Source organism: Pseudopodoces humilis, chromosome 1 (genome assembly GCF_049639895.1).
Source record: "Pseudopodoces humilis isolate 2021_Gansu_Grassland_sample_001 chromosome 1, ASM4963989v1, whole genome shotgun sequence".
Classification (NCBI taxonomy): Eukaryota; Metazoa; Chordata; class Aves; order Passeriformes; family Paridae; genus Pseudopodoces; species Pseudopodoces humilis.
In genome coordinates, this window is record NC_142200.1 from 20,997,890 (window position 1) to 21,025,806 (window position 27,917).

The window sequence follows — 27,917 nt, forward strand, 5'->3', positions numbered from 1 at the left end:
GCTTGCAGGATATGCCAAAATGACAAATAAAATCCCAGATGTTAGAGACCTGATGAGGTCTCCACCTTTCCCTGAGTGTTGGGTTTAAGCTACTTGGGACACGGTGTCAAATCTGACAGGACCCTGATGCCCACACCCAATATTCATTAAGGTTTGTTAGTGATTTGTATAGCTGTCTACAAGCTGCACTTCCACCTCAGTCCTCAGTGGCCATTTAAATATTTAGTTTGTCCTCTGGCTTTTACTGACAGAGAATTAATTTCCTATTGTTCAAGTGTTGGAAAGAGTTTATATTTCTTTCTAAAAGTAACAAACGCCTTCTGGGTGTTGTAAATGGCTTGTTACTGCTGCATATTATTTTAGGTAGTTATATCTAATTTAAAGTTTTATTTCCCATGGGCTAACTTGCATATCTGCAGCATCCAAAGTCTATGACAACGCCTTAGCAGAGTTTTCTCAAGGGAATTAGTTAACTCCAAATTGAAGTTTGGTCTTTGTGCTATACCAATTCATATCTGCATTTAATTTCTAAAAGTTCTGTAAAGTATCTCAAGTATGTAATTATTTTCAGGTTTAGTAAAAATACTTGCAATTATCATAGGCTTAACTAGTGTTTATTTTTTCCCCCTTATTTATATGCTAAAGTAATCATCTCTACATATGGGACAAAGGGCTGGGGAATTCTGCGTATGATCTTTGGAATATTTTATGTCCGTAACTCTCTCAGTTCAGACACTGAGCAGCACGACTTCCCTCCTGTGCCCAGCTGGAGTAAAATAAGGCTCCACTGAGAGGCTACAGGCTTCTTGCTGTCTTTCACTTTGGGGAAAGAGTGATCCTCAACTTCTCTTAATTTATCCACTCTTTTGGCAGGTAGGTAGTGCTAATTTCAACTACAAACCTAAACTAACTGAAATCCATATGTTTAGAACTGCATTCTATTTTCTAGTATTTCTTGCTAAATCTTATTTCAATTCTAATGCCCTGTGACAGTTAAGGAGTGAGTCACACACCTCAAGCATGGTGCCAAGTGATCTCAGGTCTCACTGGGTACATGGGAATCGAGCTCTAAGCATTTGTAGAAGATGCCATGTACTTTAGAGGACAAAAATCACTGAACCAGGTCTAAAAACAGTTCTTGGAGTTGGGGTTTTCATTAACAGTACAAATAATCCGCCAAGTTAAGTCTTTGGTATTTAAAAAATAGGTACAAGTTTTACCTTGTAACTCCAAGCCACAAAATATAAAATGACTAGAGATAATTGTTTAATTGAACATCAGTATGACAAAGCCCTACTCTTAAGAGCATCAGGATATGATGGCCTCTTTTAAACTAAAAAATGTTTGTTTTTTTTAAAAAGGGATTTTGGTTTATTATATTTTCTTTTTGTGCCACTACATTGCAACACAGTCTACAACAGTATTACTTTACTAAAAACAAAATACTGAACATTTAACCATAAGTACAGAGGGGAACATAAGTATTCTAACAGAACTAGTAACCACATTACTTCATGTTAATAGCAACAGTTAAAAGTAACTGTTGTACTAAAACCTGAAAAATGTCCAAAAAATGAAGTCCCTTGACACACTGAAGGTTTGGGGTAGTACAAAAGCACAGCAGGATATATAGAAATAGAGGTGTTTTAGTTTGATCCGATTTCAATGTGGGTGTTAAACACTTATCATTTATTTTTTTAGAAGTGAAATCATTCAACTAATTAGCCCCTCTATTTTTCAGAAGTTAAATTTTTTTAGTTTCGTAAGAAATGAAGAAAAATGAAATCAGAATGCCTTTTGTTTCCATGATTAAACCAGTAAAGTCTAGAGGGAAAACTGATAATTAAAAAAAAAAAAAGTCGGATAGCAAGCTTTCTTCTTAATTCCAGCTGAAAAGAAATGAAAGCAATACACAAGGTCATGCACTTTTATTTTCCCCCTATAAGGGAGGAAAAATGCCTACAATATATATTCTAGTGAGGTTTTTTTTTCTCAATAATTCCTAGCAAATAGGATTCCTTACAAAACAACTTCATCTCCTGTATTAAAACTCATCTGGAAAAGGGGTCGTTCACACTGTTTATAAAACACTGCCACATAAAACGTGTAAAAAACCATATTTCACTAAAAATAGCTTGCGTAAGTAAGGGATTAGAGTAGTTTCTACTGCTATAATTGTTCCTTTGTAGTTTTTTCCATGATGTTTTTGAACAGTGTTTTTAACTATGTTTATTAAAGTCAGCACATCAAAAAGGATCAAAGAGTAAGCTAGTGAGAACCAAAGAAACCCCAAGCGTATTGTGTTGTCTCACTGGGGAGTTATGCAGATTCAAGTAAACAAGTGCAAATTGTTGAGGTTTTAATGAAAATTTTCTACAATTATTGTATCTGAAGTCATTCTATATAATAACATCTGTACAGCAGATGGCCATACTGTACAAAAGGCAAGCAATGCTCCTTTTTCTTCCTCTGTTTTAACAGTACATCTGAGATGACTACTTTTGTCATTGCGCTTAGCTTGGTTCAGCAAATAATTCGTAAAATGCAGCTGCTGCAGATGGTCACAATAGTTATTTCACTGTAAAATCAAAGACACAGTGAAGTATTCACGTATTAGTTTCATTCTATTAAAAAAAACTCTTGACATTAACCCTGTTCAGCTCAAAAGGTGTATCTATAAAACCTTTTATAAAAAGAACAGTAGTGAAGAACTGAGATATTTAAATGCTCTTTCCTCCCAAGACACAGCTACGAACTTTTAAAAATTGAGTTAGTTTGCATAAGTTCTTTGTAATAATAAAACAAATCTAGTTAGCAACTGTGGTACTCTTCTAAAGGATTTTTAACATAACATTATAATACCATTTTCCCCACACTGAGTTTTTTATCTTCTCTCCTGAAGTTGTAATTTCTACTTTGGTTTCAATCAGCACTTTAAATTCAGATTAACAATTGTAAAAAAAAATTTAAAAAATCCAAGCAAATTCTTAAAAGATTTTTTTTACAATTTCAATGAGTTTTGTATTTTTCTTTAATTAAAACTGAATTTATTGCACCATCACAACAGTATGCAAAACCTCATGCAGATGTATTTTTCTTTTTATAAAGTAGAGATAAAGCATTTTTAACTGGAAAAAAAAAACGTGAAAAGCTGTTGTCGTCTATTAATTGTCTGGTTATGGAAGTTCTTTATATAGAATAACTTATGTCCATTTTCATTAGATTCGACATCAGTATTGCTCCACTTCACAACGCCTGCCAGACTATGACCATACTGAAGATTCATGTATGGCTTATAACACGTAAAATAAAGATTGATTTCCTCAGACTGCCAGAAGAATTAAGAAACAGAACTTCATAGCTGAAAATGTTTCTGAGGCTTAACATGCAAGGCAAGGTACTCCTCCTTCTGGGAGGATGAAAACCTCCAGGGTAAGTGAAATACAGTGTGAGTTTGCCAAATTGCTTTACAGAACAGTGACGGAGCAGCCCAGCTTTGATGTATTGAAGCATGATGTGGACACCATAACGTACCATGGGACAGATAATGCATAAATGATAGAGGGGAACCGATGGAAGGGAAGAGGATTATTACACAGAAACAAAACTAAAACTATTTAAAGCACATTATACAGGCGTTTACTCAGTTGCAGTGCCTTCTATGCTAGAGATGTGATCCGAATGGAAAAGCGTGGGAACACAAGCACTGTTCCTGCCTGCACTGCTGTTTATTAAAGGATAAATCAAAAGTTTCAGTCCCTGGCACTTTCATGGGTTTTCACGTCCTGTGAACCTTAAATTTTTCATTTTTAACTTTTAAGACAATAAAGAAGAACTGAAACTTGCTGGCCTGAGGAAAAATATTTCTGATGAAAAAGAAATAAATCACCACCTCAACTGGCCAACAATTTGCTCCTCTCAGTTAGAGACCGTTTCACCTCACAAGCTACTCTTGCAGCTACCTCCATCTGGCTCATCTCCACACCATGGAAATATACCATCTTATTAAGTTTATTGAAATACTAATAAGACAATTTACAATGACACTCAAAATATCTCCATTTTAAACACGTCTCTGGTATCTGGTGAATTGTACCCGAGGCATAAAGTTTCCTTGCAGTGCTCCAGTAATGAGGCCAGAGTGCCTGTTTTCCCTGTGTGACTCTCAGGTGTGCAGAGGAAACATGTAAAAATTGAAAACTTCATAAATCTGGAGAAGAATAACAGCATGACCCAATATTTACATAGTAGCACCTGTCAGGGCTCTGAACAATTATTTTTACATTTTTTTGAGACAGAAACAAAGGTCCTAAGAAGAAAATCTAGTTACAGAGTGAAAACTGTCAAAATTTTGCCCCTTGAATTATGTGCTAAATTATCAGAATACCAAAGGAGTGGTTCTCATAACCACTAATTCAGCCAGAATTCCATCTATAAAATAATAATTACAAGCTAGGGAATATTAACTACAGAATTAATCATTCTTGGGTGCTCTCTTACAGAGAGGAAAACTCAGGTAAGAGTCTCTATCAGGGGTTTGATATTTTCTGTTGTGGATTTATGATGCTGGCTGGAGCAGTTCCCTGCAATGCCCCACACTTTGAAACAGTCACTAGACCACCATTTACACAAACCAGTAGCTCTTCCAACTTTAAAAAAAAACCTCTTACCTGCAGTTTTATGTCCACTTTTAATATTCAGGCTCCCACTGAGGTTTGAGAAAGACACTAACAAACAAGGTTTACTGGGGTGTGGGATGGTTTCCATCAAAACAACCATTTGAACGGTGTGAATGGAAATTTTCTGGAAGCAGGAAAGGGCTTGCCACAAATTTTCTTGCATTGAAGCCTTTTGCACAGTGTTGGTGTGCACTGCAGGTAGAAAGTCCTTTGTATTGGGGTATCTGGATGCCAAAGTGACATCCTCATCTGGAATAATGCCAGCAGATGAAGCAGCCTCCTTCCTCGGCACATCTTCATTTGTGGTTATGATTTTCTTCAAGAATTGGTTTATTTGGTCAAGCCTGGCAAAACTGAGATTTGCTTTCAAAGGTTTTGATATGTCCACATTTATGTCAGCTGTAGGGGAGAATTGGAGAAAAAAATGTGATAAGCTATAGTGCAATTATTCAAGCTGTTTGCAAATATTAGGCATTGAGTGGAAATAGCTTTTCCATCATACTACCACCATGTTTCATTACAAGGACTGAATCAATGTTAAAACATAACAAAGCAATATTTTTAGCAATAAATCTGAATTAAAATATAATGAAAAATACTATAAGCAACCATCACTATATACAGTTTTAAAGGAAGAAAAATGGCACAATGTGGATTTTATCTCATTTCTTCCCAGGGATCACCACAGCTATCAGAAAGACACACATTTTATTTGAGTGTGTAGGAGGGTAGATACATTAGTTCTCTTGTGTCAGAATAAAAATATACTTCACATTCTCTTGAGTTTTATATCCAGAAAAACTATTTGACTTAACTCCAAAGCCAACAGTGAACATTTTCAACACATTTAAATGAGTGAATAACAAGTGTATTGTGTTGTTTCCTACACAGCTCATATGCAGCAGTCTTCTATGCATTTTCAAGATGAAATGTGAAAAAAAAAAAAAAAAATGGAGATATGCATAGATTTCTTCATTTTCCAGGGAGATTGGAATAATGTATTGTTTTTAAATTAAGAAAAAAAAAAAATTATTATTTTTAAAATTATTTTTGTCTCCTCACCAAAAAGGATTTTGGTGTTTCTCAGACTACTAAAAGACTCTCAGAATTTTTAGGAATCACAATTAATACGAACAACATTGTTAATAGTGTTATCTTGGTAGCTGAGATGTAGGAATTGCCAAAAATTATTTCACAGATAGGAAGCGCTGATTTTATGAAGGCCGAAACTTATTTTTGTGCTGCAGTATCAGTACGTAACAATTCCTTAGAGAAATCCAGCTTTTAACTTAGTTTTTAGGATTTTTTATTTCAAATTCAGTTTTTGACCAGTAATGAGACAGCTATTCTGGTTAGGGGGAAAAGTACTTTTCCTTTTGCTATTTGACTGACACCACCCCAACCCCATGAAACAAAAGTGATTAAAATTCTGTGCATATATCTAAACTAGATTAAGCGTTCAAACAGCACTACTTAGTTTTGAGTTTCATTATAAATATACAGGAAACACTGTCAGTTGAAGGTTTTACACAGATTAATGAATATTTATCAAAACTAGTTTCAAATTGTCCAGGATCACATTTTACTTTTAACATTGATGCAAACTAATGAGCTCGATTCTCCTGTTCTTTAGGTAAATTTTTACACCAATGGTGAAGGGCTGTAGGGGCAGAGTTTCAGAGCTGCTTTTAAGCACAGGTTTCTGCTGACTTCAGAGACTCACAGACACACCAAAAAGTACTTTTTTTATCCCCTCCCCCCAAAAAATATCTGGCACATTTTCTAAAAAGATAAGAGAAATTTATTAATGGCTGTGTAAGATCGGTCATAGCTGAACTAAAAAATACAAAACGATCTTAGAAAAAAGTCTGTACTATTCCACAAGCTACAGCTAACTGAAGTTTAAGACTGAAAAGCTATTTTTAACTTAGAACTTCAATTACTGGTTTTCTAAAAATCTTTTCCCTTGCCCTGAAAGCCTTCCATACTAATCTAGGAATGGCAAAACAACTAGTTAATATGTGGGCCTAGTAGAAAGGTAAGTTCCAAAGCTAGGAAGCTGGGCATTAGAGGAAAAAAGGATTGGAAAGGGTTGTTAAACACTGGAATTGGCTGCCCAGGAAGGTGATGGAGTCACCCTCCCCGGATGTGTTCAAGAAGCAACTGGACGTGGCACTTAGTGCCAGGGGCTAGTACGCACGGCACTGATCAAAGGTTGGCCTCAATGATCTCAGAGGTCTTTTCCAACCTCAGTGATTCTGTGAAGATTTTCAGGCATCCAAAACCACACAAGATCAACTTGTTAGATTTTTCAAGATCGTTATGTACTGACATTTTAATTAAAACCATGGGAAGAAAAATGTCATAACACTTTGGAAAAACTTCCCACACTCTTGGCACTTGGAATACCCCAAGATTTGCCTGCCTTTTATGCAGACATCACTAGGCCTCTCCTTCCTTTGAACAGAGAAAGGAGTTAGGAAGAAAGCAGAGACCCATGTGACATTATGACATTATTTACAATATTCAGATGAAAAGGAGTGTTTTTAAAATGCAATGTTAAAAAAAACAACCTAACTGCCTTATCAATTTAAATTTCTCCCTTAGTAATGTAGTAATAAATGAGTAAAATAGAAGAGATGTTATTTATTGCTTTCTGCTAAATAATTAAGGTTCTAAGTTAGTAAAGGAGGACCCTTACTCCTTGGTACAGCAAATTTCACATCTAATTGTTTTATCTAATACACATCTAATTGCCAGCACTTTCCTATGGTAATAAAGCCCAGAAGAGGAAAAAAAAAAACAAGAAATCTCCCTGACACCTAAAAACTTCTTAGACCTAAGTTGACCCAACAGGTGTGAGGGGCTTAACCCAAAACTTAACACACCCAAACTGAGTGTGAAAGATGAGATGAACACAAAGGCAGAAGCTCTTTTTGGGGCTTCCTTTGGCCAGGGCAGAGAAGACACAGGGCGCTGGAGCAGCTCAGTGGTGGAATATGCTTGGCACCTGGGCCTGTGCTTTTATCACTGCTCTTGGCCACTTATCCAAGAAGGCAATAAAAAACAGGGTCACCAGAACACCAGAAAAATGCAAATGACTTCCCTCTTTTCTGTTTGGAAACTGTGCATGTCACACAGAAAAATCTTGTCATGACTGATAACTTGACAAAGTTTTGTATGAAGTTATTATTATCATCCAGTAAATAATCCTTTATAGAATGTGGTGGCTGCCAGAAGCATATGCAGAAGCATATGCCAGAAGCATAATTGCAGAAAATGTAACTTTGGAGCTTTCACTGCAAGTATTTTTAACTACCTCATAATGACATAGGTTATTTTTACAACTGGTTAAAGATTATATAAAGAGATTCTTTGGTATTTAAAGTAAAACATTCAAAGAGAGAAAAAACCCCACAACTGAGCAATCTTTAGTCTTTGACCTCTTTTATACTTTATCTTAGTAATGTAAAAGAAACTTTACCTTTCCCTCTAAGGAAAATATATTTAAGTGATGGACGGAACAATGAAAACTGATGAAATATGAAGAGCTATTTATAGGAGTTGATTAAGACAGATATTCAGCAGTTTTACCAGACAGTCAAAATGGGCTAAAAAGAATTTTAAAATCTATGAGTCACATAGAATCAAGTGGAATAAAATTTTTGGAGTGCAAAATCCAAAAACCCCATTTTTTTTAGATTATTTTAAACGCTTTGGGAAGAACATCACATAACACTGCGCAGATTCTATATCTGTAGGAAAACAGTCTTCTTGTAACTCAACTAACTCTTTGGATTGCCCAAATTACATCTGAATCAAGACAGAGAAAAAGGTAGCTCAAAGTCACCTTTAACTCCTCAATTACATCAGCTTCTCATCCTGCTAGTGACTGGCTACCAAAATTATAACCCAATGCATTCTTTAGATTTAAGACATATTAGCAGTAACTTATTTTGCCAGGTGTTATCTATTTCCAGAAAAAAAAAAGTGAAAAAATTACTGTGCTTGCATATAGATTGCATCAATCGAGTTATTTCTGTTACACTTAAAGCAAACTGAACTAGATAGTATCAAAGCATTTTTTGATTACAGTATAGCATTTGAATTTGAATTGCATCTTCCTCACTTTCTTCACTACTTCTCTATTGATTATCCAGTAAATCCGTGTATTTCAATTATTAGTTTCTAATTAGCCTTTACATCTTTCTGAACAGCAATTAGGAAACAGAATGATGAAATAACCAGTGAGTTAAAAGGAGATTAGATAAATATAAATAAATTACACTTATTATTTGCTCCCACCACACCAGGAGATGACTTAACAGTGGAGGAAAAAGAAACACTTTGGAATAATGAAATCAGAGAGGGAATTCAGGTCCCAGAGGCAATTCTACGGAGTTTTATGTTAATGTACACCTTGTGGGGGACCAAAAATCAACTGGAATAGTTTCCTGAAAACCGTTTCCAGCTATTTTCTCATTTTAAAAGTTCCAACTTCACTTGACCCATTAGTCATCATATTACTTACATTTATTATGTATTTTGAAATCTATTACAAAAAACCCAATGGATTCAATATGGCCTGTTTGAACTAAATCATAACAACTATAAAAGAAAACCTATGAGCAGCATTCTGAAATTTCTGTCTGAAACAATTTCTTTCTTTGTCATTTTATTACTTAGAGCTTCAGATAAAAAATTTCAGGGTTATAAGTATTTTACCCTTGTTCTCAATAACATTCAAATTTGTACTGGGAAGATATAATTTTCATCTGTGAACTTGGGATAAAGATATTACTCAAAAAGACTTTTTATTCAGAGGCCTAAGGATGAATAAGCAACACAAAAATATTAAAAGCTCCTAGCATGTTGCTCCAGATAAATTCCAGCTCTTACTGGAGCTGGGAGCTTTGGTGGGCTTATTCTAATATATGCCATAAGTTAATGTACACAATGTTACTACTTCTATGACTTAAAAACTACAATAGCATTTCCTTAATGTTAAGTACCAGAAAGTAAATGCCATGAAGATTAGTCATAAACTGAATAGGGACAGGCTGGATCAATGGGCCAAGTCCATGAGGTTCAATAAGGTAAAATGTGAGTCCTGCACTTGTGTCACAATAATCTCATACAGCACTATGGGAAAGATGTCTGGAAAACTGCTTCTTGGAAAAGGACCTGTGGGTATTGACTGACAAGAGCTGAACATGAGCCAGTGTGTGCCCAGGTGGCCAAGAAGGCCAGTGGCATCCTGGCCTGGCTCAGCAATAGCGTGGCCAGCAGGAGCAGGGCAGGGATTGTCCCCCTGTACTGGCACTGCTGAGGCCACAGCTCGAGTGCTGTGTCCAGTTCTGGGCCCCTCAGTACAAGAAGGACATTGAGGGGCTGGAGCGTGTCCAGAGGAGGGAAATGGAGCTGGTGAGGGGTCTGGAGAGTAAATCTTATGAACAGCAGCTGAGGGAGCTGGGGTTGTTTGGCCTGGAGAAAAGAAGGTTCAGGGGAGACCTTACAGGTCTCTACAACTTTCTGAAAGGAGACTAAAGCCAGGTGGGGAGTGGCCTCTTCTACCAGACAACCAGTGAGAGGACAAGAGGAAATGGCCTCAAACTGTGCCAGGGGAAGTCCAGTGCAGGAAGAATTTTTTCACTGAAGGGGTGGTCAGGCATTGGAATGGGCTGTCCGGAGAGGTGTTAGAGTCACCATCCCTTGAAGTATTCAAGGAATGACTGGACATGGCACTTAGTGCTATGGTTTAGTTGCCATGGTAGTGCTAGGTCCAAGGTTGGACTTGATGCTTGGAGGTCTTTGCCAATCTTAATGATTCTATAAGACTGGGATATTTTCAAAGACCGAGAAATGTTGAAATGTGGGAGAGAAAAAGATGCCATTTTCTAAGAATTGATTTATTTTCCTCATTCAGCAGTGGATATTTTACTTCTCACAGTTCATACAGAGAAAGTCAGGTCTTTCTTGAGGTTGGGCATGGATCTCGCTCTCCCCTTCCCCAAGAAGGCTGTAAAACATTAAACTTCTTAATATACAGTACTTCTATAAAAAAACTATTTATCCTGAACCCTTAAGATGATTTAATTTCCTTGTCCTAAACAGAAGAGGAGCAGATGATGGCATGAAACATTTTACCAACAGTGATATTCTTTCTCCCTCAGCCACCCATCCTGATGTGGGGAGTTTAAACAGAGGAAATATGAGGAAGGTAAAGGTAATCTTGAGCTCTGATTCTGATTTGGAGTCAGGGTGGCCCTTCAGAAAAAGGGTAATGGCTGATTTGCAAAAATTAAATTTATAAAAATAGGAAAGAGACATGTAAAGAAAAGACCGGTTGTACTGTTCTCAATTGTCTGGTCAAGCATCAAAAGAGACACAAATTAAGAGAGAAATTGAAAAGCAAGAAGTATCCAAATGAATTGTTTTTATCCTCTAATTCATCATTCCCAATTTGGATCAAGGCAAAATGAGGAAGAAACTTGAGACAAGGCTTCAGAGGCCATCTGCAGTCCATCTTGCATTCTGCTTCTGTGAGACAGATGCCAGTTAGTCTAGAAGAAACTGGTAGTCACTGCTCAGTATTTCTACCTACTGCTGTCTGTGTGCTGCAGCCCCACAGAAGCAGCTCTGCAAGGCCAGTATGGCAAACTAGAGCCTTCAGGGAGCTTTATCACCCTGAGCCCTGCTGGGCACTCCCCAGCAGGAACAACACCTACTTCCGTGACCTGGAGTGTCACTGACATTACGTGAAGGTGACACTTAGACATTAACAGCTCCAGCTAGTCAGTGCCCAGCTTTGAGATCGCAGACAAGGCTCAGAGTGATGCAATTCTATTAATTTTTTAAAACTGTCACAAGTAAAGCAAGATAAATTGTTGTAGGTCAAGAAGCCCAAAGATACCATTAATAAACAACGGAGAGTTACTGCTATTCAGTAGATGCTGACTGAAATTGAGTAACTGTGCAGCTCCCAAATACAGCTCAGAAATGTGTCAAGGGCTGGGTGGTGAGGCCAAAAACTATAATGGGGGCATCAGGAGGCACTATCATGAAAGGAAAACCCTGGCTAAGGGAAACATTAACTCTCTCAACAGAGAGTCAAGGAAGATGAAGCACAATACAGTGAGACGAAATAAATTGTTCCAGGTCATGGAGCACATTTATGGAAAAGAAAAGAATCCATAAATACTAACTCTCTATTTTCTGCTTAGTTGCTGAATAGTACATCTATATTAAGACATGTGGGGGGGGGAAAAAAAAAAAAGAAGAAAGTTTTCAGAAAACGGAGCAAATATGAAATTAAGTGTTAAAGTAATGCCAATATGCTGAAAAAGATTATAAAAAAATATTGTCCAATGTATCCATGTGGCTTCAGTGTGCAGTTTTCATTTTCTCTACTTAGACATATAAGAAACTAAACTTAAAGTAAGTGTTGTAGACACTGGTTTTAGAGAGGTACTTTGATGATTTTACTCATTATGACACTGATATTACAGACAATAGGTGTGTCAAATCCAAAGCAATACCTACAGGCTGGTACACCTGTTTGGAATATTTCTCTTTGCCCTCTTAATCAAATAAATATAATTTCATGGCTACAGTGTCAGTGCTTTAAAAACTTGTTTGTAAAAGAGCAAAGGGAAAAAAAAGCCTACTAGAAAGCTCAGAAGTTTTGCAAATGACCCAGAGTTAATTAGAAAAGTCTGCACCCTGGCTAGTTCCCCTTCTCACGTGTCAGCTCTCATTAAATCAAAAAATTCTCCTTTCAAAGTTAACAAACACCATGGTTAACAAAACTGTTAAACTGGGATCAAGTGGGCACATTCCTAGGTTTATATATGATGTCATGCTAAGCAGCCCACAGCTGAACTTGCAAGTAGTATGAATGATTTTTCAATATATTAAGTATCTGATCTAATGCTAATTTTCTCTCTATAGGCTAACTGTGCTGGGAACAGGTGGCCCTGCTTTCAATTACGGAGGGCTAACATGCCAGTGTGAGGCCTGGATTAGTTCACCTTCTCACAGGGAATTTGCCTCGGTTGGGAATGGATTTATTATGGCTTCACACATGGAACGGAGCTCATGTCAGCTGAGGGCAGTGATACATCATATGATTCAAATTAACCTGCTGTGGGGACTGTTCCGCAGGGCTGATATTGTGTATTAAAATGACGACATTTTTAAAACAGCTTGAAAGAAACCAGGATTGCTGAAGTGCAATGGTTCCAATTTGTTCCAACTAATCTATCACCTGCTGGAGATATTATTCTAGTGGGTTTCTGGTAGCTGCTATTTTCCAGGTTTCTCCAAACCACTGACCTTGGTAATGGATACAATTGTTGCCTCTGCAAACAATAGGGAAAAAAGGCTGGAGAGAGTGCCAGGGTACAGTTCTGATTATTGTTTTTTATACCTAAGCCTAGATCCTCTGCTGTGCCCCTCATGGTCCCCAAACCATGTGTGGAGAGACTGGCATGAAAGAGAAACCCACCAGGTCCCCAGTTCTCACTTTATCTTTCATTGGGACACAACATTTCTTAGTTTATTTGGATATTGCCTTCTGCAGAAATTGTTTATAAAGGTGGATTATCAAGGACCTTCATTACTTCACATCTAACCCACTGCCTTCCCAAGTAGCTACTGCGGAAAGAGGACTTCGGAATAAAGCATCCATAATTTGCATGTATAAGCACTTTAAGGCTATAAGTATGAAGCTGTACTTCATAAACTCGTTCTTGTATCATTTGCATCCAGAAAGACTATATCAAAGACAGCTTTTATATGTAAGAAAGATGATTAAAAAAATTCCAGAAGGACTAGAAGGTAAAGATGGTAATTTTTCAAAATCTATTAAAACAAGATGGTCACATTTATTCCTCACATAATGAATTATATCTAATGCTGAAGCAATAAATAGCACTTCTATGTATTAGACTAAAATTAGATGTACAATCCAGTAGCAGACTGAATATAAAAGATAGAGGGTCATGTAAAGTGAAGTAAATAGAATGAAAAAAAATTTAAATAATTAGTTTCTGTAAAAAGAGAAATAATAGTCCTTTAATACATTGTGGGGTTAAAGTTGAGGTCTGTTCCCACAGGCCTGATGATGAATGCTTATTTCTCCTAGGATCCTATTACCTTAAATCTGGAAGAAATACAGATTTTTCTTTAGTTGCCAAAAATGTACAAAATAATCAACTCATGTGGCAAGAAGTGCATTAATGTATCCTGTTATTCTCATTTAATTAGTGGTTTCCAAGTTTAGCTACTTGCTGTAGTTTTTTGATCTCCGAGCTAATATAGACTGACAACCTGGTTTCCTGTGTGGTGAAACCATACGATTTTTCTGTGGAACACCATCTACTTATCTACTTCAGCTGACAAAAGATTTGTCTATTTGTAAAGAGTACTGGTTTTACCTAACACAGCAAACATTGGGAACCACTTTCAGATTTTTTTCTGTTAACTGCTCGATAGTATTTTGCATTATAAAATACAGGCATGTTTGATTCTTATACCTGAAATTTAACCTTAGCACACCAACGTTTTTTGAAAGAAAAATGGCATTACAATTAAACCACTGAACTCCAAACACTTAAAATTGACACAGAAAACTGTATCATTGTCCCAACTGCTACATATTTTTGTCTGCATAGGCACAGCTTTCAAAAATGAGCTGACTTTTCAGAACAGTTGATCATCTGTAACTAACAGGCAGCACCTACCAGTACATTCAATACATTTCAGCAGTTTACTTACCACAGTTATAAACCATATATACATAAATGACTATGAAACACACACTATGTCATTAGAAAATAGGTCACTTAGTAGCAGCATTCTTTGCCAGATATTCACCAAAAAATAAGAGCCTTCAAGGCTTGCAACATAACTCTAGATCAGCAGTGCCTTTATTTATTCAGTTTATTAGCTAAGCTGTCTCCCATCAAACATACTGTTTGGTGACCTTGCAAGAGCTCTTGGGAGTTCTGCTGAGGTTCTTGTCCTCAAAGAACAACTGCCAGCTGAGCTAGGATCTGGTGGTGTAACACTTTCTCCAGGCCTGCTGACGGCCAAGCTACCTCACCCTGCAAGAAGCTGTGGTTAGGGGACTGCTTGTCCCGCAGGGGAGTTAGTAACTCATTTTCCAGTAGCCTGCTGAGGAGCTGTCAGGCTCTTGTAACTCTTTGCATGTGCTGTTCTGACGCAATCACAAGCAGAATGAGCCTTCCATTACTCATCCAATGAACCTTCCATCCCCCAAGGAAGGCTTCTTGGTAAAGGTTAGTTTATTTGAAGAGGATTTCATAGTGGTAACAGCTGAGGTTAGAGAAATCTACAAGGGACGGTGGAGCTGTTTTGTTATACTACACTGGCAAACACTTCATTAAAGTTCATAAAAATTAACATTGAGTCATGTGTAATGATAGTTCCAATTAGCAGCAGAAAGATAATGAAAAAAATAAAAAAATTCTTTGGCTAAGAATAGATCCTGGAAGAAATCGCTGAAGTTTTAAATGTTTTGCAAGAATAAATAGATTGAAGATTAAGATGCATTAATTTATGGTTTTCCAGTTCCCTATTCAGCAAAACATTAGGGAGGGGAGAGATATAACACTAATGCAAGTTACAACTGAACTGGTGAGATTGGGGTAGACACCTTGCAAGCTGGTGCCAACTTCCATGTTTGCTAGTTTAGCTAGGAATCTGTCCTGCTGACAGGACAGCATCAGAGAAACACCCTCAGGTGTCTAATAAATTAAAAATAAAGGCTGTGCCAGGAAACTACAGTGAGAACCTTAGGAAAAGTGGAATACACAAATGAAGGGTCTGGGAATATGGAAATCTGACAAATGTGGGGACAGAGGACATAAGAACTGGAGGCAAAAAGATAAAACCATTCTGGCAGCAGTGACCCCTGACAGCAGGTATCTTAACCCCTCTTGTGCTGTCCCTGATTAGAATGAAAAGCCATCATTACTATCAATTAACCATTTTTTTTTTCTTAAATGGCAGCAGAACATGCAGTAGGCCTGAAGATGCAAAGGCCTATTAAGGTACCCGAATATGGATCCATGTAAAAAAAGCTCTGCATTGTCAAGTGGTTTTAGAGGTCTTCCTCAAAATGATGTCTTTAGATAGCATGGAAAACGAGAAAAGGGGCAATGATGAGGTTGTTCACACACTTTATTGTTTCCTTGAAAATTCTGCCTGTGCACAAAAAAAAAAAAAAAAAAATTTCAAGCTACTTAACCACAGTATTTATAATCAGGGGTCAAACATATGTGTCTCATTCACCAGTTACTCAGTTTGATGTCTTGGGCTCTGATATTCAGAACTGATCACTGCTTTACCAAAAGACAATATGAGCTGTGTTTCCAACACCAAATTCTTCATTTTCAGGTACTTTGGAAAACTAAATTGTGTGCTTTGAATTGATAACCTTAATATAATGAGAAAACATTTAATGTCTCTGTGCCTCAGCTGTCTTCTGTGAAATGGCAAGGGCATCATCCATGTGAGGGTTGTGCAGGTAAATTAGTATTTCTGTAGTGCTCAGATGTTACAGCTGTAAGGCACGCAAAGGTAATTCTGCTGCAAATCCAGGATTAGATACTGTGCTGTAAAACTGTATGCACAGGTAACTGAATGAACAGGAAAATCCAGTACTGAAGAGCATCTCACTGAGTGACTGATAACAGCTCACTCTGCTGTGTGAAGTAAGGATATTCAGGATAAAAAATAAGTCAAATAATTCAAAAAACTATAATATGCGTATGAGAAAATAGTTGCTATGTATTTTGTAAGTTTCACTATAACCTCAATTATTCTACATTGTAATGTAGCTATAAATACATCACAAAATAGAGAATGCAATTTGCAGAAATTTCTGATGCTCTAGGAGTGGAACTTCAAGTCACATTATGTTACATAAATGCTAACAAACCTCTACACTACACCACTTACATTACTTAAAGAAACACAATATCACTAATTTTTAAATTTTACAGTGTCAGCACTTTGGGTGATTGGAATTTCCAGTGCCAGGTATCCAAACTTCAAAGAACCTAAGAGAAGATGGCTTAGAAAAGCTTCTTCAGAAACACTATAAAAGTCATATTTTCTAAACACAACTGCAATAACATTTCAGTTTCCTAGAACTAGAGGCAGGTAGGCTTCATTCTGCTGGAAATTTGACAAATTCAGCCCTTCTAAACATACTGTGGGAAGAAAATTAATAACTAGACCTTAAACCAATGACTGGTCCAGGACTGCCCATTCCCCAGTTTTCACTTTCATTCAGGATGATTGCTGGAGGAAAATTTCACATTCATGAACAAGGAATACAATACATTTCTGATTATCTGATATCACTGAGTCACAGAATAATTAGGGTTGAAAGGGACCTTAATCTCCTTCAAACTCCCCTGCCATGGGAAGACACCTTCCGCTAGATCAGGTTGCTCAGGGCTCCATCCTGTGTCTATGTGTGAATATTTAAAAACAGATTACTTCAGAAAAGAAAGATTAAACTACAGCACTTACCTGGTCCATTAAGGAAGTCTTTAATTTGCACAGTGATAAGAGGAGGTGGAATCCCACTTTTAGCATCTACCTCTCCTGCTACTGTCTGCAACCAAATCTTGCAATAATCCAGAGCTTCTGGTAATGTCTTCCCAGGATCTACAGATGATAATCATCACAGTCATTAATTATATTCCAGGAATATGATATATTACAAAATGCTATATACAAAATTGACTGGACAAAATTAAAAAGTTTTAAATGTAATATGGTAAATATTATACCTAATATAACTGGTTTACATAGCATTTGCACCTATAGACAGATGCATGTGTAGAATAATGCACGCACTCACGGGCAAGAGGACAAAGCTCTAATTACAAAAAATATAGAAAACACACAAATATACCTTGTAAAATATGAGTAAAATACATCAATAAAACAAGATGACAGGAAATAGCACATAATTTCAGCTTTAATTAATGATTATGTAATGACACTTAAGGATTCCTTACAAGAGAGTTTGTGCTCAAAACCTGCTACTAGATTTTACTGTCATTGCTTGGTAGAGAAAATAACAATGGAAAGGTAAATTACAAAGGCAAAAAACTCAGAATGCTATGAGAGCTCAGGAACAGAGCATGACAACAGTGCAGTTGTATCATTCCCTTTAGTGCTTCATTCAATAGCTAATCAGTAGCTATTCTTAGGTACCACCTTGAATGGTGTTCCTTTGATCAGTCTGTAATACTATGAAAGTACATTAAGATTAAATCCATCCAAGGGCTATTCTTGCCTTCATTTTCCACATATCACACATAGCAAAAACAGTTGCGTAAAAAGGCTTTTTAATCTTTAGGGACTCATGACCTTCATTATAAACATTCTCAATTCTGGCATTATGGTCTTAAATTAAAAATAATCACTCATTGTTTATTATTGAGTCTCCTATGTTGATCATTGAATGTCTGTCTCATCCTCAATTTAAGGAGATTTTCTTGAAGCTATTCTCTCCTTTTCAGTCAATTAAAAACTTCTATAATTGCTTTGAGTTTTACTGAATTAATTCCTTTCAGGAACAGGATTTACATACTGTTATAGTGAACATATGGTATTGTGGTATCACAGTCATATGTGGACTGGGTATATAAAGTCAGCTTTGGAATTTGTGTTTCTTGACCTTATCATGTGATTCATATAAAACTTGGCACATATGAACCCTTATGTGATTTCAAAGAACCTACTGAAACCAATTGATCATGACTTTAGATCTATATGGAAAAGATCAAAAGTTAGCACATTCTTTTGTTTTTATTTGATCAATTTTCAGGCAATGACTTTACATCAGTATTTGTACTGTATGGCATATACATTACAGCCTTTTCTTCCCTCTATTCCTGCTACACATTTATAAAGTCAGCTCTCAACAGTTATTTAAGAGCTGTCACTGCATACAACAGATTTGTATATTTTCCATGAGAATTTATACATTTTTATGATTCTTAATCCTTTTCTTTTAATTACAATAACCAGAGTGGTGTGGCATATTCCCGTTTCTATAGGGGAATTCTGTTTTAGGGAATATCTTGTGCCCTGCATTTTTCTAGTATACTGAAACTACTACTACTACTACTACTGCTACTGGTGCTACTACTATTACTCATCATCATCATCATCCTTTTTACCACCAAGGTACACATTTTTTCCAAAACACAGATTTGTAGCTGTTTTGAACAAGGGTGTTATCTCTGACTTGGATCTATAAAATAATACCTTATTTTGTGCTGGTAGATCATTGTAAGCAGCTAACATTCTAATGTTTTTCAGAACATATAGTGTAAAGCCTTGTAAAAATGACTGAATATTGCTCAATGAACATCAGTAAATTGATTAAATTCATGTCTAAATTACTGTTCCTCTGTAAGTATTAATGTAAACATTTAGGTGTAACAGTATGGCACAAAACACTGCAATATGCCATAATTTTGTCTCATTTCTGGAAGATATCACATACTGCATATAGCAACCTATATATTGCACCAGCTTTTCAGAAAATCCACGACATTTAGCTGAATGCTTGTTTTGTAAAATACAATTACAGGTAGTCTTATTATCCTAAGATGTGCTTATGTTATTAAATACCTAATAATTATTTCAAAGTTGTAGCTCTTTCAAGCTGAAAGTATCTCTGATGAAAAGAGCTTACATAGCAGAAAATCCCTGCATGACATATTTCATTAACTACACAAATGACCCTCAGGCCACTGGGAACTACAGCACTTAAGCACGGAACCAAAAAATAAAGCAACCATGGGACTTTCATGAGGTTGTTTTGCTCTGTCATGTCTTCATCACATGGGGCATTGCAGGACTGGGATATGTAAATAATAAGGTCTCCAAAATTTACATATTAGGAACACAGAATGAAGAAACCTCAATGCACAAAATTAGCCCAAGTCCAACAAAATGTATTACTTTTAACCCAGCACTGGTCTTACTGAGTTCAAGCGTTCTTTAAGTTCAAGTGAAATGGAGGTAATTTTGGAAGCAGGAGTATTGCACTGACAATTTTGCATCAGAGGTGATAATATCAAAGCACATGCAAAGAGCCAGCCTGAGTACTTCCAAGCCCGTGGCATAGAGTTAATTTGGAACCTGGGTAACAGTCTTGGTTGTCCAGCCAAAAATGCCAGGTTTTTTTAATGTAATGATAAAAAAACTAAAATCCAGAGGTTTTGAAATTGACTATGCTTGTGTATCTCAAAAACTTGGGGAGAGCTGCAAATAGAATGTATGAGGGTAAGACAAATATATATCTCAAGGGTCAAACAACCAAAAGATGTGTCCCTACTAAAATATCTTCTAAGGTAGAAAACAGCACATGCATTTTCATTGGATAAAGAATCAGGAAAGGAATAAATTAATTATCAGTCAACCAATCCTTATGTCAAAAGTACAGGAAACAGAAAAGCAATTGAATGAAAAAAAAGAATTTTAGAATGAAAAGTGAGGAATTCATGATGAAAAGAGCTATTAGAAAAAGGACTCTTGTCTCTCAAGGAAATGATGGAGGCATTCAGAATGTTTAAAAATACACTTGACAGAACACTATAAAATATACAATTGGGAACAATTATGCATCAGCAGGGAACTGGTTCTGAATAATGTATTATAATAGGTCATTTCCATTTCCATTTTCTATGATTCTCCCAAAAATCAACACTTAAATTCGCAGTTATTTGTGTAAAGAAAATGCTGGAGAAAACCCAGGGGATGCATATATAAGTAAAAGGAGAGGCTAGAATTACTCCACAGCAAGCCAAGAGAGAGAAAAGAAAGGATTGAGAGGCAAGGAACAGTGAAGATGGCCAGAAATTTTATCCTCTACACCATGTGAAAAATTTGTCTGTGGTAGCAAAAGAAAAACGGTGAGACAACTATCACAGATTGAAAAGACTTTAAATTACAAGTCTGTAATTTAAAATCTGTCAGCCTCAGAAGGGAAAGCCTTCAACAGATCCACATTTACCTTCTTCCCTCCCCTCTAAAATAAAAATTTAAATTAAAAAAAGAAAATCTGGCTATTTTTTAATTCACCCGAACATCCAAAGCCACTTTTAGCCTTGCTGAGATCCAGACCTCAGCTTCAAGCTTCGCTTTATAAAATATCTTCCTAAACTTGGTTTGAATTTGCAAGCTTTTGATTTCACTGCTATCCCCTTGGTTTTCTGTTAACAGCAGACAGCATATTCCACACTTCTGAGAAGAACAGGGAGTTAAGGGGAAAAGAAATGAGGAAGGCAGGGGCAATTTCGTACCTTGAAGATTTTAATTCTCCAAAATGTGTCTTTGTTCCTATTCGTAGCTGACAGCCAGGCCAGCTAAGGGAGCATAGCCTGTGGGAGGCTTTAAGGGGGGAGCTCAGGGACTCAGAGCCCCATCAGCCCCAGGCAGGGGACAGGGCTACCGAGCGCGTGTGCAGGAAGGCAGCTTGGCCTGCTCCGCTGGAACGCTACCCAGCCCAAACCAGCACTGCAATCTGCTTTTATTTCAATGGATGAATCATATTTTGGTCTGCAGTCAATTTTAAAAGCCAGTATGATGCTGCAATCATCTCTGCATTTGAAACTCTGAAGTGGAATGTTTGGTCTTGTGTTCTTTAAAGTCCAGTGGAAACCGTTTTGAAAACAAGTAGAAAAACATTTCTGCTAGCGTACTCACAAGTGCTGTGTCAGGAAGCTCAAAAATGAACACTAAAGTAACCTGAGGAATGCACATTCCCAGGCCAATTTGGCTTTATGGGTGGGGGCTGCACTGCTCCCCCCTCATCCATGACTGCAGATGTATTGGACAATAAATATACCCAGAGGGGAACAGGTGACACTCCAGCAGAACTCCCTCAATGCTATGCGAGGAAACAGCTTTAAATCCTCTCTCTGCCATGGAGGGAGCACAGGCTGACAGAGAGGCACTGAATCAGGCTTCCCGCCAGAGCCAGCCTGTGCTGCTTTTCATGCAAAAACCTGGAAAAGGCTTTCCATTAGATCAGAGGTTACATGTGGTCTTAGCTACTGCATCTGCTCTTCATGGACCCCCTGCCATCAAAGGCGTGGGTGTCAAATAAAATAAAATAAAATAAAAATAAAGAATAATTCTGGACGGCCTCACAATGACTGTTTCTTTGCAAATGAGTCGTTGGCGGAAGTTGAAGAGATTCCATGCATAACAGATATTTACTGAGAAATTTCTCTCCCTTGAAACAACCAAGCACCACAACCTCCTCTTTGAAAGTAAACAAACAAACAAATAGAAAAAAGATTTTTCAAGAATGCCCAGAGCACAGTGGTCAGGAAATGAGGCAATTTTGTATCTGGATTACATTACCTGAAACAAAGCAAATAAAGATTTAAAAAAATATTTATAAAAGCAGCTTATGAGATTACATTAGAAACAATTGCACCCACTTTTATTTAAGTAAAAATGGCCAAAACTCTGTTAGTAAAAACTAACAGTTAGCAGATGCCTTTTTGTTAGATATAGGATGAGCATTTAATACAAAAGGGTCATTTTACCGTATCTTTCAGTCTATTTTTACAGAATCTCACAAGTAAACAAAAGGACCAACTAGTCTTTTTAGTGCCACTTATTAAGGAGTTAAAATTTATTCCATTAATTTATTTACTTTGATTTCAAATTCCTGTACCTCGTACTAGCAATAATTATAATCAAGCTGTGCAACTACAAAACACAAATGAAGAAGTTTAGCACAAGCATAATAAAACTGAGCTTACATTTCAACAACCTAGTAAGTCTCCTGCTTCTACAAACTGACTTGCCAGTGGACTTGTAGAGGAGACTGAGGAAGCACAACCATTGGGTCTTTAGCTGCCAGGCAGGCAAATGCTCCCACATACAGAGACTGGTCTGATGGAAATGTGCTGCTACTGACTGCTAATTAATAAACTAAGATTACAGAACTTTTAAATAGCCTATTTCCTCCTATATAATTCTTAAGTTCTTATTTCTTTCGTTTCAGAAATTAAGCTAAAAATGAATAACACAGCTAGTGTCAGAGAAGCCAAGTTCTTTGGATGAAATTTGGTGTTTCAGCCACTGTACAATACTGTCTCACAAAGGGAGTAATAGTTTAATGTGCAAGATTGTGAATTTTATGCTCTATTCAAAACTAATAGCAAAGCCCTTGTCCCAAATAAAATACATATGGCTTCATAACAGTAAAAATCTTCATTTCTACACAATGTTCAAAGCAGTAAACCATCATGAAGCAGTAACCCTTAATTCTGTCACCAGCCCGGGACTAACTATTATTCTCTTTAAAATTCATGTTGGTACAATTTAAAGGATAATTTCCCTGTTTTATACAAAGGTTCATAAAATAGACTGTCATCAAATTACCTATTAGAAGCATTTCTAAAGTCTAGAAAATCTTTGTTGACTTACAGCTAAACAACATATTTTTTAGAAGTACACTACTGGGAGGTGAGGGATGAAAAGCACAACTAGATCCAGACTATCACCAGGTTTTCTTTACTCTAAAGATTTTTGAGAAATTTATATCAACCAAAAAATAAGACCTTCCTAATTTTTCAACACAATTCTGTGTTTGCTTCTGCTTTGCAGAAATTTGAGGGTTGTTTCAGAACTGTAGCTTTTTTTTCTTTTACAAAAGCTGTAAGAAATAGCACAGTATTTCACAAGACCCAAATCTATGATTGTTGAACAAACAGTATTCAAGTCTTCAAAATTTCACGCCAAAATTGATAGAAACAATTTTTCCAAATGTTTTAAAACATTCCTAAAATACTCTTATGCAGTGTACATGCTGTAGAATGCACAGAATGGATAGAATGATTTTAAATGGGGGAGATTTTATTAGCATATTTTGAATGTAATGTAAGTATTTCATATATAGCTTAACTACAAAATTTAACCATATTAGTTTAAGGAATGAGGAAACACCCTCATAGAATTATCAACAAAACTTTATAACAATGTAATTTTACTTTTGCACAGACAAGTCTCAATTTTTAGGCTGTGATCAAAATTTGCAATGTTATAGGCCTGAATTTTTTAGCTGCTGCTGTGCTGTTGCCAATCTTCATCACAGTATTTTCATTAGGTCTGTGATTTGGTTGTTAGTATTTTCTCTTTTTTCCCAAGGGGATACTCCCTCAGTTCTTATAATCCAGTTAAAATATATCTTTTAAATTTAGATTTGTTCTCTTCCCCATTCTGTGTTAGATTATAGAGTTAGTTGCATGGATATGTATACACAGAAGAGCAGTCCTCTAGAGAGGCTACCTGGAAATATGGTTTAGCAACATTCACTGGAATTTAAACATCATTTATGTCTTTTTCCCACTCTCCGGTCCTTGATACACAGAGAAATACAGGAATATAGTGCATGTGTATGCACTCTCAGAAGGAAACTAACTTGGGTCTTTTAAATAAACTTTGTATTGTTCTTCATATTGATGATACATGTCTTTCAGACAAAACTGTCAGCAGATAGTCACAATATCAAGAAAAGCTGGTGTTGGTTGATTGATGAAATCAACCACAGCAGCATGAAAAATGCCACAAAGAGCTTCTTGTTCTGTATTATATGATATGCAATATAGAGTGTGTGTGCAATAGGTACACACATACACACACACACACACATATATGAAACACATATAGTTCATGGCTATTTTCCATCTAATACATGTTAGAAATGAAAAAAATAGAAATTTCCAAACTAACATGTTACTATAATGGTATGACAACATTAATCCCAAATGATGCAATTAGCAGCACAGCAGGTGTTCCTGAACAAGAGGCAATAAAAACTTTATACTAGCTCTTTTGCTGAGTGAATTAGTGTGTAACTTGAAGTGTGCCCTAATTTTATTAACACATTTAGGATGGTATTTTTAGGTACTAGCACTTTGGCACCCACCTCTCAAACTCTTTTGAAAAGAGCGCCACTGCTTTGGCAGCAAGCACAGGATTCTGTGTGATACATGAGGAAGGTACTGATCAACTGCCCACAAAGGCTGCAGGATGAGACCACAACTTCTGCCTTCATACAATGTCTGAGTCCTACCTGGAGGTAGTACTCTTTTACATTTGCCCAACATGGAGACATAAAGAAAAGGGTAAGAGCCGTGTCTGGCTAATCTTTGGTCTTCCAGTTGAGCTGCTCAACTCAACTCAACTATGGTGATTGAGGAGCTCTCGGGCTGTATGTTCCTACCATATTATTTAGACTTCTCGCCATGTCTCTGTGCCCTCTGATGCACTTCCAATTTGTAAGAAGACTTTATTACAGCTTCTGTTTTGTAGATTTGCTGTCACAAACATGAAGATGGTGAAATACTTCAGGAATCATTTGTAGAAGCAGAATGGACAGAACTTTGCAATGAACAGTTCATTGGTGATGGCAGCTTGTACTAAGGACACGCTCAAATGCCTCAGACATGAGAAATGAAGAAGTCCTGCTGCATCTTTCCAAAGCAGTAACTTATTGAAGATGTGATCTCAGACCTACTCCAAGCTTTCTTCAAGCTTTGCTTTGTGAATTCTCTTCACATTAATTGCTGCAATGACCACATTTTATGTAGTGTTTAAGAAATACACATGAGAATCTGGAGTAAATCAAATTCATGACACAGATGTGTTTTGTTCAAGGCAAAACAGAACAAGAACAGCAAAGGAAGATGAAAACAGAACAAGGATTAATAAAATGTAGCATGTAACATGTAGCATGTAACAAATCTCCATGTTTTAAGTATCTTCTCTTCCACCGCCTAATCTTTCTCACTGTTTAATCCCTCTTAAAAGTTCCACTACAATTCTGATTTCTAAGAACAGTTTTAATTGCATTTTTCGTCTTTTTCATAAGCACATTATTTTAGTGCTACTTTTCAAAAGATACAATCTCATTCAGCAAAGATTTGGTGAAGTTGCACAGAAAAGTATACTACTTTTCACAACTGCTGTGCAGGAAATACTGCCAAGGGAAAACCAGCAATACCTACAGCTCTCATTCAGAAAACAATCTGATGTCCCGTATCATTCTGGCTGTATATTCACCTGGAGCCCTGCATAATCATTTACACTTTTTGGAGTAACACTCCATAATGATTCATCTCATGAAATCATTATACCCTGTACTAACTGCTAGACAAATGAATTGCAATCATTTGATTTCTGTCTTCAGCAGTACAGATAAGGCAGAAAAAGAGTATTTCCTACTGAACAGCTATTTTGACATCTCTCATTATAAACTTTGCATATGGAATTTAAAAAAAAAAACATTTTTAAGAGATAGAATTTGCTGCAAAACCCTATTGCTCAATTGAATAAAAACTAAAAATACATGACATCACTTGATGCTGCTTGAAAGATCACATTATTTTTTTACAGCTTATGTCCAAAACACCAGGTGCTTCTACAGTGTTTATCTTTACATTTTAGTGGTAGGCTAGTATATGAAAATATTGTGACATTCAGTCATAAAAGATGCTCTTTATGAAATTAACTTGGCTTACAACTTTTACTTCATTAGAAAACTTTGAGAAGTTACAGCAATGCAACAATCCCTGTCACAATTTGGTAATGAGAAAGCAATATTAAGAAACAGGAAGAACTGATTGCTAAAAGGTTAGATCTTAATTAATTTCAAACATTTTACATACTTAACTTGATTCAGCTGTGAGGTATAATCCTAAAAATATGTATATTTAGTGACTGATATTTAAAGATGTCCTGAAGTTCTCTCAGGAGAACTTTCCACCACCCTCTGTAACTCTGAGCAGTGCAATCATTTTCACAGTTATAACCAGGACTAGATGTTAAATGCTCTTACCTGTACACTTGTAGTCTGAGGCAACTCCTTTAAGGCCAGCATCGAACACTGATATTTCTACTTTTTGCTTTCTGTGGTGGCAGCTGAGCAGCACAGAGGGCTGTGACACAACCAGATAGAGAAATGGCTGTAGCTCGATGTCCCCAGTTCCCCTGCGCCCAGGCTGCCGTACAATAGTTATGCCCAGGGCTTGTCGAGCAGATGATCTTGTGGAAGCGTGCAGACTTTCCAGGGACAAAAGACCTGTTTTTCTCCCAGCAGACAGGGGAGGGTTGCTGTTCAAAAGATCGTCTGCTGTGACAGAAGAGATGCATGGCTGACTGGGCTTCTTGATATCATGGCTGCTGCCTGAGACTGTTTCTGGAAGGTTCAAGGAGCTTTTACTTATCTTCTCACCATCTTTCTGATCTTGCACTGATTTTGCTTTAGGTGAGGCAGTGCACGAGTACGTCATCAATGAGATTCGACTTGACGTAACAAAAATGTCAAAGGGGATGAAGTTGAGATTCTTCACGATGGAAGACTGGCGGGAAGGACGGGCAATGCGGTGCTGGCTGGTGCCACTGTGCTGCTCGATCTGAATGATTCTGATCTTAACACTGTCGCTGCCAATTCCACTGTCCTGTGCCCCGCTATAACGGGAAGAAGTCTCAACTGTTCCTCCATCAGCCACATCCATCTTCTTCTGTTCTTGCTTGGAAACCTGCAAAGGAAAATGTTATATTAACTTCTGATATCCATACCCCAACTATTTCCATTTCAGTCACAGCAAAAAATCACTACATAAACATGATGTCAAAAAAGAGAATTCTAAAAAAAATATGCCAAGTTAACTTTAACACAGTAATAATTCATAAAAACACAGCAGGTGTCTGTTCCAATGAAATGATGACTCACAATAGCTGAAGAGCCAAAAAAAGATGTGAAAGAGGAAAAAAAAAAGCAAACAGTAAGGATTTCTAGGCTTAGAAAGCATTTAAAAAAATTAAACCCTTCATTTAAAAAAACTCTGAAGAATTTATAAGAAATTTATGCATTAATATAAACCCATATATCTGTGAAATAATATATTGCAAATTAAAGCCTAATTAGGATTGTTTTCCGATTTTGAGCACTGATGCTCAAAAAGTCACCTTTGTCACTAAAATTTTTTACTGTGATTAGATAAAATAGAACATAATATTAATCCACAATGCAACCATAAAAAAACTAAATGGAAATTATAAAATGAAATGTATAAAAAATATGTTATAGAAAAAAAGATTTTTTTAAGATTTATGGAAGGCAGCTACCTTATATATAAAAACAATGTTAAACACTGA

At 36.6% G+C, this 27,917-nt stretch overlaps 1 protein-coding gene across 5 annotated transcripts in view; it reads right to left on the minus strand.

Annotated features, from left to right (window-relative positions):
* Positions 1 to 27,917, minus strand: part of VPS13B (vacuolar protein sorting 13 homolog B) — a 423,329-nt gene that overhangs the window by 89,572 nt on the left and 305,840 nt on the right. For all 5 annotated transcript variants that reach the window (XM_088065985.1, XM_088066031.1, XM_088066072.1 and 2 more), the window contains exons 34-36: positions 26,596 to 27,298; positions 17,244 to 17,381; positions 4,671 to 5,078 (exon numbers count right to left, since the gene is read on the minus strand). In XM_088065985.1, coding sequence (XP_087922111.1) covers positions 4,671 to 5,078; positions 17,244 to 17,381; positions 26,596 to 27,298 — 1,249 coding nt within the window. The remainder of the gene's footprint in view (positions 1 to 4,670; positions 5,079 to 17,243; positions 17,382 to 26,595; positions 27,299 to 27,917) is intronic.